This window comes from Nomascus leucogenys, chromosome 9 (assembly GCF_006542625.1).
Source record: "Nomascus leucogenys isolate Asia chromosome 9, Asia_NLE_v1, whole genome shotgun sequence".
NCBI classification, from domain to species: Eukaryota; Metazoa; Chordata; class Mammalia; order Primates; family Hylobatidae; genus Nomascus; species Nomascus leucogenys.
Genome location: NC_044389.1, coordinates 76,774,160 through 76,789,551, shown reverse-complemented (window position 1 = coordinate 76,789,551; position 15,392 = coordinate 76,774,160). Strand labels below are relative to the sequence as shown.

The 15,392-nt window shown below is 34.9% G+C and overlaps 1 protein-coding gene across 4 annotated transcripts in view; it reads right to left on the bottom strand.

The window, feature by feature from the left end:
• The window catches only part of SMARCAD1 (SWI/SNF-related, matrix-associated actin-dependent regulator of chromatin, subfamily a, containing DEAD/H box 1), an 85,444-nt gene that overhangs the window by 33,475 nt on the left and 36,577 nt on the right, over nucleotides 1-15,392 (bottom strand). For 3 of the 4 annotated variants that reach the window (XM_030819133.1, XM_030819134.1, XM_030819135.1), the window contains 3 exons: nucleotides 8,402-8,503; nucleotides 7,328-7,409; nucleotides 5,151-5,542 (listed from right to left, as the gene is read on the bottom strand). In XM_030819133.1, coding sequence (XP_030674993.1) covers nucleotides 5,151-5,542; nucleotides 7,328-7,409; nucleotides 8,402-8,503 — 576 coding nt within the window. Of the gene's footprint in view, nucleotides 1-4,484; nucleotides 5,073-5,150; nucleotides 5,543-7,327; nucleotides 7,410-8,401; nucleotides 8,504-15,392 lie in introns of those variants that run through there. The other variant, XM_003257530.3, reaches the window with a different exon arrangement.

The window sequence follows — 15,392 nt, the reverse complement described above, 5'->3', positions numbered from 1 at the left end:
AGAAAAAAAAAAAATCTGACGGGAAATTTAGGCAACTGGAAAAGACTTTAGAGTTGACATAATGACAAGTATATAGGAAAATAAACAAAGAGAAAAACTGAGACAAATAACAACTAGAAAAGAAATGAGAAAAAAATTTAAAAAATCATGTAGTATACTATACTACATGGTTCATCTATGAAAGGCATTTGCATAGCAGACACTAAAAATGATCTTCACAATTACCATATTAACATATATTAATAGAACTGGGGAACAGAAAATGGGCATGTGAAGTGAGGTAGACAGCGAGAGCTAAATCCTATTGTCTATAACATTAAGTTGATAGATAAGACCTACAAATGACAAAAAGTGCATTATAATTATATTACATAAAGATATGGAGGTGATCAGAACAATTAGACAAAAAGTCATGAAAGACGTTATCTGCAGCACGGGCAACAGGCTGGGGAAAAGGGTGGATATAGATTTTTTTTTTGGGGGGGGAACAAGCCTATAGAATTATTTGTTAATCTAAGTATATGTGTAAATAATAAAAGTATAAACATTAACAGAAAGAAACAATTTGGGGAGGGGGAAAGAGGGGCTCTCACTTAAGGAAAGATGTAAGAACACTCTACTGTCACCATGTTACTGTTTTCTGAACACAAAAATCACTTAATCCTGTAAGTTACTTAACTTTCCCTCAAAAAAGATTTAAGAAATACAAAGTACCCTATAAATGTGGGATTAGTAAATCTGAAGTTATTGAAAAGCACAGAAAAGATGATCCTGCTTACATGGTACGAAGTATACAAATGTATACATAAATAGATGATGCTCAAAACATCTTAAATGGTGGGTATCTTTGGTAGAATTTGGGGTAAACTTTACTTTTTCATTTCTGCACATCCTGTTTCAATTTTAGGTAAAACAAATCATTTTCAAAAAATGATAAATCTTTTTTCAGGAGGAAGAAAGTAAAAAAGCTAATTGCTACTTCCTGAATAATTACATGAAAAAAACTCATCAATATGGCCCCAATCATTAAAAACTCAAGTGACTACACCAAGGACTTTTTTCTTTAAAAATAGTCAGCATCTGAAGTATCACTCTTTTGCCACAGTGTGTCACTCTTACTGTACAGATATTTTTGAATTTCCATAGGAAGGAGGAAACTGTTTAAAAGCAGATTTAATTTTCAAATTATTAAATCCCCACTTACCATAAGACAGCCCTGAGGACAGAGTCCCAAGCTTATTCACTATTATAAATACCTGGCAGCAGCCTACAAAGTACTCAAAATGTACTTGTAGTTTTTTTTAATACAAACTTATCAAACTTATACAAATTGAAACAAAGCCTGAATATATAGTAATCTTACAAATAAATTCACTGGTGCCACCTTATTCAGAAGGAAGAAATACGTATTACCATGTTTTAAGTGGCCAATTTAGGCCAGGTATTTTGCAGAAATCACCAGTTAAACAAAGCAAAGGGCCAGATACAGTGGCTCACGCCTGTAACCCCAGCACTTGGAGAGGCCACAACAGGTGGATCACCTGAGGTCAGCAGTTCCAGCCCAGCCTGGCCAACATGGTGAAACTCCATCTCTACTAAAAATACAAAAATTGGCCAGGTGTGGTGGCAGGCACCTGTAATCCCAGCTACTAGGGAGGCTGAGGGAGGAAAATCGCTTGAACCCAGGAGGTGGAGGTTGCAGTGAGCTGAGATCATGCCGTTGCACTCCAGCCTAAGTGACAAGAGCGAAACTCCGTCTCAAAACAAAACAAAACAAAAACCAAAAAAGAAAATCCACAGTCTAGTAGATGAGAGTAACACAATGAGGAGCATAGTGTGTGACATGGACTAAACCTGAGTTGCTTGGTTATCAGCCAAAGAAAATTGGATCTACACTGATCTAAATGTTAACAAAGTAGATGCATATATGAAAGTTTTCAGGTTGAGTTACTGATGCATGTTGCATTGGTCAGCATAAAAACATTACTACTCTGATTAACATATAAAGATGCAACAGAGTAATATTTTTCACAGACATAATATCCCCTCCCTACTGTGTGCAAGGCTAGACAAAAATCCAGTAAGTGGATGAACTGATGCCATCAAATGTGTGAAATGTGGCAAAAAATTCCAATTTTACCACAATAACAGTACAAGTTTTTAAACTAATGACATTTTTGGCTTGCTATATTTCTGAAGCCTACTTGATTTAATGATAAGGTTTTCTCACAATAGGCACCTACATTACTGCTATTATGCAGAAAAACTGTAAGTAAAATGGAAAAAATTATGAAGAAAAATTTAAAAACAATATTTAAATTTTGACTCATAGAAGAAATGATTATAAAGCTGAAGCATAAATATCCTCTTAGGTAATATACTTTAAAAAAACATCAAATTTTCCTCATGTAAAATGAGGGTGACTAAAATATCTTAAGAGTATTTTAGTTTCAAAAAGCATAATTATCTGATAAGTCATAGTAGTATAGAAAGGTAGTAACCTCTAGATTTAAACTTACTGTAATTAGATTACCAAGTGATATTAATAAATATATTATACTTACATTTTATATATCATATCTACTACACTTATATTACATTTATATGTCTACTACCTTGAAAACAACCCAATGATCTACAACTTTTCAAATGTTTTAAAAGGCACAATATAATTTTCACATTCAAATTACTTTTATAATAAGACAATGAAATACTAATGATTACATTTAATCATTTAATAATCACCAATGTTAAAGAAACCTCACTTTTAACAAAAATTACTATTGTATATATGTACTTTATTCATGGGCTCAAGTATGCATTTTTTAATGAAATATTTATGAACTTTACAGTTTGTAAATAGAAATTCCCCAATTCTTAAGACTAAATAAGATTAAACAATGATTTCAAGAAAGAGCAAACTAGTTGTTAGCAAGTTGTTCTTAGTATATTTAATACCTTGTAATTTTCATTAAAATATGACAGCAATATGATTAAAACCTCAACTAATTCTCATAGCAATTTCTAAATATGGCAGCTATCAACACAAAACAATTTTTTTGGCTTTTGTTTCCTTTTGAAGTTGTTTAGAGGTACATTATCACACCTCACTGATTAACAGGGAAGAAGCAAATTATATAGCTTTTAACTAAAAAATATGTATAATATTGACTTTTGATAATTTTATTAAGATATTAAATCTGCTCTAGGGTGGGGTTTGGGCTAAAAAAGTACTCTATAAATAAGTCACATTTAAAATTCTAAAGATTTTTAAAGTAGAAGCTCAAAGTTCTAAGCAAATTAAAATTTAAAGCATATATATATTTACTTGCTAATTTACACTATTAATTTGAAAAAGCTCATTCACCTACTTTGCTAAGGACAGCGAAGCACTGTATTCAACGAACTCAAGTAGAAAGTTTACTTTTCAGATATGTTTAGACTGTTACATAAAATATTTCACATTTGGACGGATGGTTAGAACAAACAATATAGTCTTTATGTTCAACTTTTAGAAAGGGGCAAGATGTTAGGAGGTTTAAGTTAGTAATGCATAATCTCCAAATTCATGTCAAGACTAATTTAAACTCTGCTGATTAATTAGTAGGGGAAATATGCTTTCTACATGTTAAGTTGCTGAATATTTTTTAAAAGCATCTGGCACATATACCTCTGGTAAAATTGTATAATTTACTTTTACTGTAAGATATTTGGGCAAGTATTTACAGCAACTAAACAACCTAGTGCAGATAATTGCATATCTTATTAAATAAATTAGAATCAACAAGCCTGAGCAACCCAACTCTGCAACAACATAAGAGACCATTAAGGATTAAAAGAAAGAAGAAAAGGAAGAAAAGAAGAACAAGAAAGCCCTTCAGCAAATACTTTAACAAATAAATCACTCAGGCAAAGCCAAACAAGTTTTGAAAGGGCCTGCTTTGACAGATGTTCTCTGGAAAAGCAAAGGCTTCAGGCAAAACGAATGGTTTTATTATTATTTTTTAAAGCTATGGAATATTATTAATGTTGTTTCTGTATTTTTCAAATATTTTAATTTAAAAAAAAAATGCATTTACAACCATTGTTCAGGGACTGTCCCCTACCGCCACTTCAAGACACTTATCAGGGCATTTAATGCTCATTTAGATTTGTTACAAGTATAAAATTAATCACAAAAGCAACTTTGCTCCCTAACTTAGGGAATAAAACTTCCTAAAAAATTTTATAAAGCATCAAGAGTCGCTGCATCTTTTAAAGCTGTAAAAAATCATCCATATTGCTTTTACAACAGGCCTATATACAATTCCTGCTATAAAAGCCCACGTAAGGGTTGAAGCAAAATTTAAGAGTTCTTATATTTATCTGTATGAATAAGATTTGATGACTGTTGGCATTCATAAAACTCAAAATGCAGGTATTCTGTATAAAACCTGTTTATAGAAAGTCAAATTCCAGAAAATGATTATGCAAAGTGTACTTACCAGTGCTTATGCCTTCCCTTCACCTAACGCTTGAATTCTAGGCTTCCAGAAATTAGAAATCTATCTTTCCAATTAAAAACGCTGCAGCCTGCTACGCTCCATAAAATGGCCGCGTTGTTTAACCAACAAAAACATGTTAGAGACTGAGCTGTTACTTTTATAAGAAAAAAAGAAAATAAACAATTGCTTCTTTTGTGGTGAAGCATAAAACACTTAGGCTGGCATTTTGAATCATGGAGCTCCCCTGGCCGTTGCTATTGCTCTTCAAGTAGTTGTAGTAAAATTTCTGCCACATTCTTGCTTTCTGCATGGTGTCTCAGCAGCAACAGATCAGAACAGGCTAGCAAACAACTCCTTCCTAAATGTAAGCTCTAATTTCTTCTTCTGCAGTGAAATGAACCAAGTTTCTATGCAAAAGAATGAGTGACAGTATTCCCAGCCAATCAGCTTGGGTTTTTTCAGGAAAATCACCCCTTAATTCATTCAAAATTAGGTCATATGACACTATTTGAAATACTATTGGCTTACAATGAAAGTAATGTTTGACTTTACACAGGATAAGGCCACCCATCTATGCTTCCCTGGGCTGAAGACAACTTGACTATAACCGGTACTGTGAATTAAATACACACACACATACAGGGGGAAAAAAAAATAAAGCCTTACCAGAGCCTCCCAACTATTAAAGGGCCGGAGTTCTGTTATCTTCTGAGCCTTTTTCTGAGAACACTGAGGAATCAAAGTAAGTTCACCAATTGAAGCATCTTGAAGGAAGTGAAGAATTTTACCCTTATAGCCATCCTCCATCACTTCTTCACCACTACTATAGTCCTCATCTAGTGAACTACCGACATCAGAACCTGAATCATATTCAGAGTCTTCAACAACTCTCTTTGGATTAAATACATTTTTTTTACGTTTCTTGTTAAAGCCATTTTGTGCTTTCATTGAAAATTTCTGTTTTAGTTTTGTTTTAGTTGCATTTTTAGGGTAATTCTGACTTCTTGAAGAAACTTCTTTTCCATTTGGAACCTCACTTTGTGATGCATATTGCATATCTGTATATAAAAGACAAAAACAGTAACTAAATTAGAAATACATAAAATATAGACTTCAAATAAAAACTTAAAACATTTACCTATTCCTTAGAATTCAACCACAATTTATTGTTAAATTTGATACACTTCAAAAATACTTAAGTAGAATTTGAAGTTAAAAAATTGTTTCAAAAGCAGGTGATAACTTGTTTTTAAAATGAATTAAATATAAATCTCTATTTTCTAACAAAGGTCCTGAGAACATAAATGGCAGCTGCATATCTGTATGATGTCTCAGATATTCCTAGCAGCCCCATTCAACTATGCCAACACTGAAGAATATAGCAGAACGATGCTTACACTACTATAAAGCTTACTAATAAAAAGTGTGTATGTTTCAACTATCCATAATTTTCCAATACTATCTTCAATATTCTAAGTTTCATTGTTACTTAAAAAATTATTCAAATAGGCTGGGCATGGTGGCTCACGCCTGTAATCTCAGCACTTTGGGAGGCTGACGCGGGCAGATCACAAGGTCAGGAGTTCGAGACCAGCCTGACCAACATGGTGAAACCCTGTCTCCACTAAAAATATAAAAATTAGCCAGGCATGGTGGTGCATGCCTGTAATCCCAGCTACTCAGGAGGCTGAGGCAGGAGAATCGCTTGAACCCAGGAGGTGGAGGTTGCAGTGAGCTGAGATCATGCCATTGAACTCCAGCCTGGGTGACAGAGCAAGACTCCGTCTCAAAAAAAATAAAAAAATATGATTCAAGTACAGTATTATCAAAAATCCCCACTACTTTATCACTGATTATCAGTTTACAGAACTCTAAGATGCCTGTGAATGAAGGTACACCATTATTTTATGTACCAGTAAGAAAACATGCACCAATCTATAATACAATACTTTATTCAGAAATTTTTACTTACTCAGAAAGCTATTAGACTTACACAGATTATCACACCTTTACTTTTGTGCATTTATAAAAAAATAAGCAAAATAAATTGGCTAAAGTATTCCTCAAATGTTTTCACATTCATAACATGGCTCTTCTGACTCATTTTTCAAACTCAGACTTGGTGGCCTTCTTTTTGCCACAGAATATCATTTTCTGTGCCATCAACAGTATTGGTAGTATAGCCTTTCTTTTAAAACAATTTATAAAAAAAAAAAAAAAAAAAAAAAAAAAAAAAAAAACCAAAACACCTAAAGCTACCATGCTGGGCTTTTAAAGCTGGCTTTGCAATTATGAAGAGCTAGTCCATTTGACTCTTTCTTAGGTATGTTACTAAACATGTATGACTCAACTCCACCTTACCACCTCTCCTCTATCATTTGGTTCCTAGAATTAAGAATGTTCCAAAATGTGTTCATGCTTATGATACCCTTAAGTTTTTGATGCTAGTGCTTTTGATATCTGTGCAAGTATAGGTTAAGACATCTACATTATAGTAATGACATGATATCACCAATCACAAGATCCACCCTGACAGTTGTTAAAAAGTTTATTTTACACTCAATAAAACATGGCAATTTAAAAGTAGCTTTAACTATCAAGAAAGACTGAACAAATAGAAAAAGATATTTATTGTTTTGTTTTACACTATGATAAAGAACAGGCAGGTCAAAACATTTAAAAACTTGTTGTTAAAGAATGTTTTTACATCATTACTTTCAACATCTTTTGCAATCCCACCCTCTGATTAACAGCTAATAGGTTTTCTTATATACCATTTTCTTATATACTAAAATATACACTATAATAAGAAGTATGTATTTTCTATGCCCCAGAATAATTACCTTGGTCTTCTGCAAATACTTTTAGAGATTCTAAAGCTTCTGTGTACATCCATTCATGTTCCTTGAGTACTTCTCTAAGTTCCTAGAAATAAGTCATTTATCTTTTTGTTAAAAATCTCAAATTAGCAACTTGCAGAAAACGTCTATGCTCTTTTAAAAATAAGTTAATCACCTGAAAACAGAGAATTCATATCTGATTATTTTGTACTTGTTTTTATGCTGCTTTACAAATGCTTTCTGTGTAATTTCACCTCCACAAATACACAATAGTCTTCAAAGGAAAGAAAACTTGACATTTTTTTTGCATTTCTAACTCTCACTATGAAGTACTGTGAACACAAGAGGATCAAGAAATGTTTTCTCAATTAAAAATGAAATTTCAATATGCAGCTAGGCTTTTACAAACTGCCAACTTCAAAACATGTAGTTTCAACATAGGTAAAGGACCAATATTGCAACAAGATTTTGCATTCAGCTCATCAGTATTTAGTAGATGTACTATCTGAACATATATACTCAAATAAATCAATGCAAGTGTAAATGTACTCTAAATGCTAAACAAATATGTGCTTCTGTATATGATCATGGGATTAAACAGAGGGCCTTTTAGCAACAGGATGCATGGCATGAGTCTTTAATGACTCTGAAAATATTCTTACTATCTGGGAAGTAGTAGAAAGCTTATGAAATATTAAGACACTGAAATGGAATACTTTTTAAATTCTTATAAGAAATTTCAAGAATGAGAACATGAAAAAAACTAAGCAGTTACTCGATGGGGGCAGGGTTACAGATGACTTTCTAGATGACTTACATGTTATAAATGAGTTCACAATTTTTATTATGGTTATTTTTTAATGAGTTAGGGATACAGTATAGATACTATAGTGAACAAGGTAAATAAACAACACAAATGAAAAGTATGAAAATACTTTATAACACTGATAAAAGGAGAACATTTAATTAGAAGAATGCAAAACTCACCCTAAGCTTTTATGTGGTTGAACTCTAACACTATTTTATAATAAAAACACTTAGTACACACTGATTAAATTTTCATACACGACTACTCACCTGTTTATCAAAATTGGGAAATTCCTTTTGCAATTTCAGTACAATGCTTTCCTGCTTTTCCCAATTACTGCTAGATTCTGCAGACTCATTTGATTCCTCTCCCTAATGGGGAGAAAAAAAAGAAAACAATTTAAGAGATATAATAACAATGGTCTTAAGGCAATTATCATTGTATTTTGACTTGATCTGAAAATTGTCATCATCAATCAGAAGAATCCAAAATGTTTCTTTTTGTTTCTGTGAACACTGACAAATTTAGTCTTTAAGGATGAAAAATATTGCTGACTTAAGATCACTGAAAGACCCTGATTGCATATCCGGTAACTCAAACTTTATTCTCAGTGCTTAAAATAAGATAAATCTGCTAAAAAACTAGAATGATCCTCAAATTAACTCAATATAATTCAAGTATACTGATGCCTTCTCCAAGACAATGGTAAATTTTAAAAGGATACAAATATCTCATCTATGTTCACTATTATATACCCACCTATAAATTTCAAATTCTGAGAAGAGTTTACTTTTACTTCACTCTTGATTCACAGAATGGCTTAAATATTAATTGCTCAGTCACAACATAAAAACGAAACAATGATAAAAGGAATTTAAGTGGAACTAAATAATGTATAAACCAAACAGATTAATATGAGAATTGTGGCTATAGTCTCACTTTTCCTTTTCTCTGTCACTTAACTTCACTTGAAGAAACTGGTTAAAGTCCACACTTAAGCAAAAAGAAAAGACTCCTTGTGTTCATGCATAGGAAAAATTCTAGTCAATCAAAAAGCATTTTTCTACTCTGCTTAGAACTGCATCACATGCTATACACACAAGATGGAGAAAAATACAATCTTCTTCTTCAACCTCCTTTATTATCCAACAACTGAATTGCTATTTTTCTCTTTCAATACCTTAGATAGAAATAACTAAATTCTGATACCTCTTCTGCACAATGGAGTAAAATAAAATTTCATAAAACAGAGACCAATAAAATGCTATGGATATCTGGACTAAAGAAGAAAATTGCATGTGTTTCATAATAGTAAGTGGTCTACTTGGGCTCAAATGCAGAGAATGTCCATAGGTTACAAGGATGAAGAATTAAACCAGAGCTAACATGGAATAAAGCCTAAAGTTAGTCTTTTTTTCAGAAGCAACAGGATTTTGAGCAGGGGAATAATAAGACATACTGGTTAAACACATCTGGAGAAAACATTTCAAAATCTTCAGAAATTCATACTGCCACCTTTACAGCCCAGGCACACTAAAATTCCAAGAACAGTATTTTAAAGCTCACAGATGGACAACAACCAGCTGAGGAGGGAACAGATCCAAGTATCTAACTCTAGACCACTGCTTTTTCACTACGTGTTTCCTAAACTTCAGTTGTTCATTTGTTAATATATCAAATGTGCATCACTGACAAATAAATTGTGGTAAACACATAAAATGGAATATCACTAAGTCATAAAAAAGAATGAAATACTGATACACACTACAACATGAACACTGTAGTGTATTTGAAAGCATTATGCTATGTAAGAGGCTAATAAAAAAGAACAAAATCATGTTCTTCACAGCAACACGGATGTAGCTGGAAACCATTGTCCTAAGCAAGCTACTGTGAAATCAGAAAATCAAATACCACATTTCTCACTTATAAATGGGAGCTAAACACTGGGTACACATGTTCATAAAAATGAGAACAACAGACACTGGGGAACACAAGAAGGCGGAGGGAGGATGTGGGGGAAGAGTTAAGGAAAACTACCTATGGAGTACTATCCTTACTGTCTGGGTGACAGATTCATTCATACTTCAAACTTCAGCATCACACAATATACCTTCGTAACAAACCTGCACATGTACCCCAATTCTAACATAAAAGTTGAAAAAAGAAAAAACAAATAAAACACATTTTTCTGAAATTTAAAAATAAGAGGCTAGACATAAAAGGTTACATATTATATAATTCCACTTAAATGAAATGTTCAGAATAGGTAAATCCAGAGACTGAAGGCAGATTGGTGGTTGCCAGGGGTTAGGGGGAGGAAGGAATGGGGAGAAATTGCTTAATGGGTATAGCATGCTATTACGAAGTGATGACAGCGTTTGGAACTAGACAGGAACGATGGTATAAAACACTGTGAATGTACCAAATAGCATTAAATAGTTGACTCTAAAATGGTTACTTTTATGCTGTGTGAATTTCACCTCAATAAAAAAATAGATAAAATATTTGGAAAACAGTGAACAGCTGTTGGGAATCAAATATATGACAGCACAATATTTAGTAGATGGTGTGCCTATCATGTGCTGTTTGCTCTTGGGTCCCACACTTCTGCCAGCTCTGCTAATCCCTGGTGACTGAATATACTCATGTGGTCCAGGAGGTTACACAGACACTTTACAAAAGCTAGCTGATAAAGTTTGGGCCCCTATCTGTCTCAGTGGGCCCAAGGGATATGATTCGACCCAGTGCTTATTTTTCCATCTCCAGAATCATAGTCGGAACAGACATATTTGGCACTGGCAGAAATCCCATACTATATTAGTTCCCTGACCCATGATGTATGGGCTACTATTATAGGAACACCAAATCCAAGTCCCTAGAATTGTCCCTCTCAATCAAAACAATAATAAGCAATTACTACAGTCCTAAAGGAACTGCAGATATTGACACCACCATCCCATCCCAATGTAAGATGCCTCCTTGACCTATACAAAAAGTAGATGGCTCTTGGGAGAATTATTTAAGAGTATCATAAACAATCAAACTCCAACTGCAGCTGCTTTACAGGATGTGGTATTTTTGCTGGAGCAAATCAATATGGCTATGCAGTTAACAATCAAGCACTTGCTTTTTGCTTTTTCCCCTTTCCCAATTAGATCAAACAGAAGCAGTTTTTATCTTGGCAGGTTTAATGATACACCTTCAGTCTTCAGAGTTAGAGTAACTTTCCTGGCTCTCTCAAATAATACAGTACTCATGGACTTAGATGGTTTTGCACAGTCCAGAGAGTATCACTTGATCCACTATACTGACATCATGTTGACTGGACTTGATACAGGTAGTGGGTATTTTCAATGGTACTGGTCAAACACGTACATGCCACATATCAGGGTGAAGGAATAATCATCCTCACTCTGAGGCCCACCACTTTTATGGGAGTGTAGTCTGGAGCATGTTGCAAACTCCACTCTTAAGAAAAAAGAAAGGCCGCACCTATCTGCCTCTTAAGACTGTTTGGACATTGGGAGCTCACTGCATACTGGAGGCAAGATATACTTCATTAGGGTGTGTACTGCTTGATTAATTTTATAAAATACCTCTTAAGACTGTCAGTTATGGCTGGGCATGCTGACTCACGCTTGTAATCCCAGCACTTTGGGAGGCTGAGGCTGGTGGATCACGAGGTCAGGAGTTTGAGACTATCTTGGCCAACACAGTGAAACACCGTTTCTACTAAAAATACAAAAAATTAGCCAGGCGTGGTGGCAGGCACCTGTAATCCCAGCTACTTGGGAGGCTGAGGTGGGAGAATTGCTTGAACCCTGGAGGCGGAGGTTGCGGTGAGCCAGGATCATGCTATTGCACTCCAGCCCAGGCAACGGTGCGAGACTCCAACTCAAAAGAAAAAAAAAAAAAGATTGTCAGTTATGAATGGGGCCCAGGTTAAGAGATGGCTCTGTACCAGGTCCAGAGTGCAATACAAGGTACTCTGCCACTTGGGTTTCATGACCAGCAGATGCAATGATTCTCCAAGAATCTGTCGCAGGTAAGGATATCGTATGAAGTCTCTGGTAAGCCCCAGTGGGAAAATCGTTGCAGAGAGTTTTAAAGAAAGGTCATCATGTCCTCTTCTATTGACCAGAGTCAGTTTTGCTGTGACACATGCATTTCCAAAAATTACTGCATTATGCAAAATTGTTGAAGTAAAAATTGCAGCCTTTAAGAGAAAAACTGTTAGAGATACAATGTCAAAAACTTCATCAGTGACACATAAAAAGAGAAGGCAATCTAACAAAAATGATACCACAATTTTACACACATTAAATAGTTAATACCTAAATACTACAATAAATATGAGCTGAAGTTTGCTTGTGGACATTGGAAGGGTTACAGCTTATGAGTTATTGTGAAGTGGTAGAAGACAGGTTATCTGAAAATGAATGGAAATTTTTAACACCAGATACAGAAGGTTGTAGCTCACTGTCCTTGTGTTATGTCTGCTGTACTAACTTAAAATATAAAGAATAAATAAAATTTCTGTGGTGTTGCCAGCCTCCTCCTTTTACACTAAAACTGCCTGTACGGATCCAAATTCATCCGGATGCCATACAAGACTATCCTAATATCTTCGGCAGTAAAGCCATTATCTTCAAGGCAGTCCAATTATTTTCACAGCATTTAAAACATCTGATCATTTGTATTACATTGTCATGGCATACATAGACTTCTGACTTTCATCATCACTGTCATCATTATCTTCTGCATCCATACAGCCATCAGCAGCAAGTTGCTGAATGTTTTCTGTGGTTAAATCATCAGGACAGGACCCTAGAAACTTTTCAATATCCTCATTTTTTATTGCTCCAAGTCCAAACTGTTTTCTTAGATCAATACAGCTTGTTTTAAACTTTTAAAATTTCTCTGAAGTATCAAATTCTTCAAAATAAAGAATCAAGTCAAAGGCAATTTTCTGCTACACATAACACAAACACTCTTGGTATATTACTCCAGGCTTCAACAATGACATTGCAATGTTAAACCTCTTCCAACATTCTGTAACCACTTCTGCATCCCTGCCTTAGATAACAGCAATTAATATCTTAAATGTTCACTTTAAATAGTAAGCTATAAACACTGCTGTCACACATTTAAAAAGGGGCTGTTATCAGAGAGGTGGTTTTTGGAGGCAAAAGGAAGAATGTGACATAGGTTGAATTCTGCTTTTGTAGAGAGAGAGCTTGATACACTGTAAGAATTTTTAAGGTTAAGTTTTTTTTTTTTAACGTTTTGGGGCATTCATCCTCTTTAACAGAGAAGAACTAAGTAAAATTATAAATGCAAATGTGGGCAGCCATCCATACACTTTTGCTATACCTGACATGAACCTCAAAGGCTGACGTTAACAATTTCTTTTAAAAGGCTCAAAGTTTGGTGAGTGACATTATTGGCTTCAGCTTCAAATCTCCATTTGGCACTGGTGCCGAATATCACAGTTATGTTACCTTTAGGAGCCTTAAATCCTAGAGCATGTTTTCTTTCATATTTGTGTTATTCGAGGCATGCATTCATAACAGATATTTGTTTAATCAAAACCAAGAATTTAACACCATGCACAGCTGCCTTCTTCAATTTACTTCTGTATCACTGCTGAAAAATTCTTTCGCAGCTTTCCTATCTACACTAGTAGTTAGGTCTCACAGCCAAAGGCTTAGGAAAACTGTAGCATTGTTTGTAGGAAACTGTAGCACTGTTTGAAATCATTAAAGCAACCACTACTAGCACTAAAAGGAGCCACTTATGCAGGGTACAGTGACTTCTATTTTAGGTCTGTGTATATAATTACAAAGATCTATATGAGAAAGGCTGTTAAGTTTTTCACCCTTTGGTCTTGAATCCAAATATTTGACAATCTTTCATTTTCTTCTATTTCTTTATGCCTTGTTCTTATGGACTTTCCAGCACTTGAACCTGGTCCAGTCATACATACCCTTTTATTTTTGTGGCATTATCTTTGATGGTCCATAATGTGGATTCCTTTATATCTGTTGCTTGGGATCTATCGTATGTTCTTATCTTTCCAAATGTTTTCTTGTTTCAAGCTTCTCCTTAATACTCAAAACATTCCCTCTGCATGCACTGTGTGGCATTTTTAAACCAGAATGCTTAGATAGGTTTGAGATGTTGAATGAGTGCTTTTTTCAAATAGAAAAGATCACAAATGTCAAAGAATAGCCTATTACCACCTAACAGGATAATATATATGGTAAAAAGAGGCAGCCAGTGGATACTGGAAACGTGTGTGTTTTATGCATTCTTATGTGGCTTGGTTCAGCTGGAAGCAATTTTCTATGATCATCTACTATTTCTCATGGACAAAACTGCACATAAACACATGCAAATTGTGGATTATGCTCAAATCGTTCTCTAATGTATTAACACTGGAATAAATTCACATTTTAAAAACAGAACTGACTGATGTATTTTTGTGAAACAGTTATTGACTTGACAATAAATCCTGATAAAAGCAGAATGGTTGACCACAGAACATCAAATGACCATGAGACTTGAGCTGTTATGGGATCTGAGTATCTGATTTACCTAGCCTAAAATGAAGCATTGGCAGCAGCAACCCATCATCAAGTAGAAATGGTATACTTGAGACTGGACTTGAGTAGGTTCAACAGACACAAATAAATTGCATGTGCAGGTTGGTCTCAGACTCTCATGGTACCTGCTTCTGCATCACTGCTGCCCCTTCTAACCAGTACCTGAGGCATTATAAAAAATTCTTTATGACCTGATAGGTGGGGCACAGTGGCTCCCGCCTGTAATCCCAGCACTTAGGGAGGCCAAGGCAGGCGGATCACCTGAGGTCAGGAGTTTGAGACCAGTCTGGCTAATATGGTGAAACACAAAAATTAACTGAGCATGGTGGCACACGCCTGTAATCCCAGCTACGTGGGAGGCTGACAGGAGAATCGCTTGAACCCGGGAGGCAGAGGTTTCAGTGAGCCGAGATCATGCCTGGGCGACAGGGTGAGACTCTGTCTCGAAAAGAAACAAAAAGAGAAAATTCTTTATGACCTGATAAAGAGGGAAGAAATCCTTAAACTTCATTTGTCTGTTGTGAGACAGGTCTCACTGTGTCACCCAGGCTGAAGTGCAGTGGCGTAATTATGGCTCACTGAAGCCTCAACCTTCTGGGCTCAAGTAATCCTCCCTCCTCAGCCTCTGAGTAGCTGAGATTACAGCTGCATG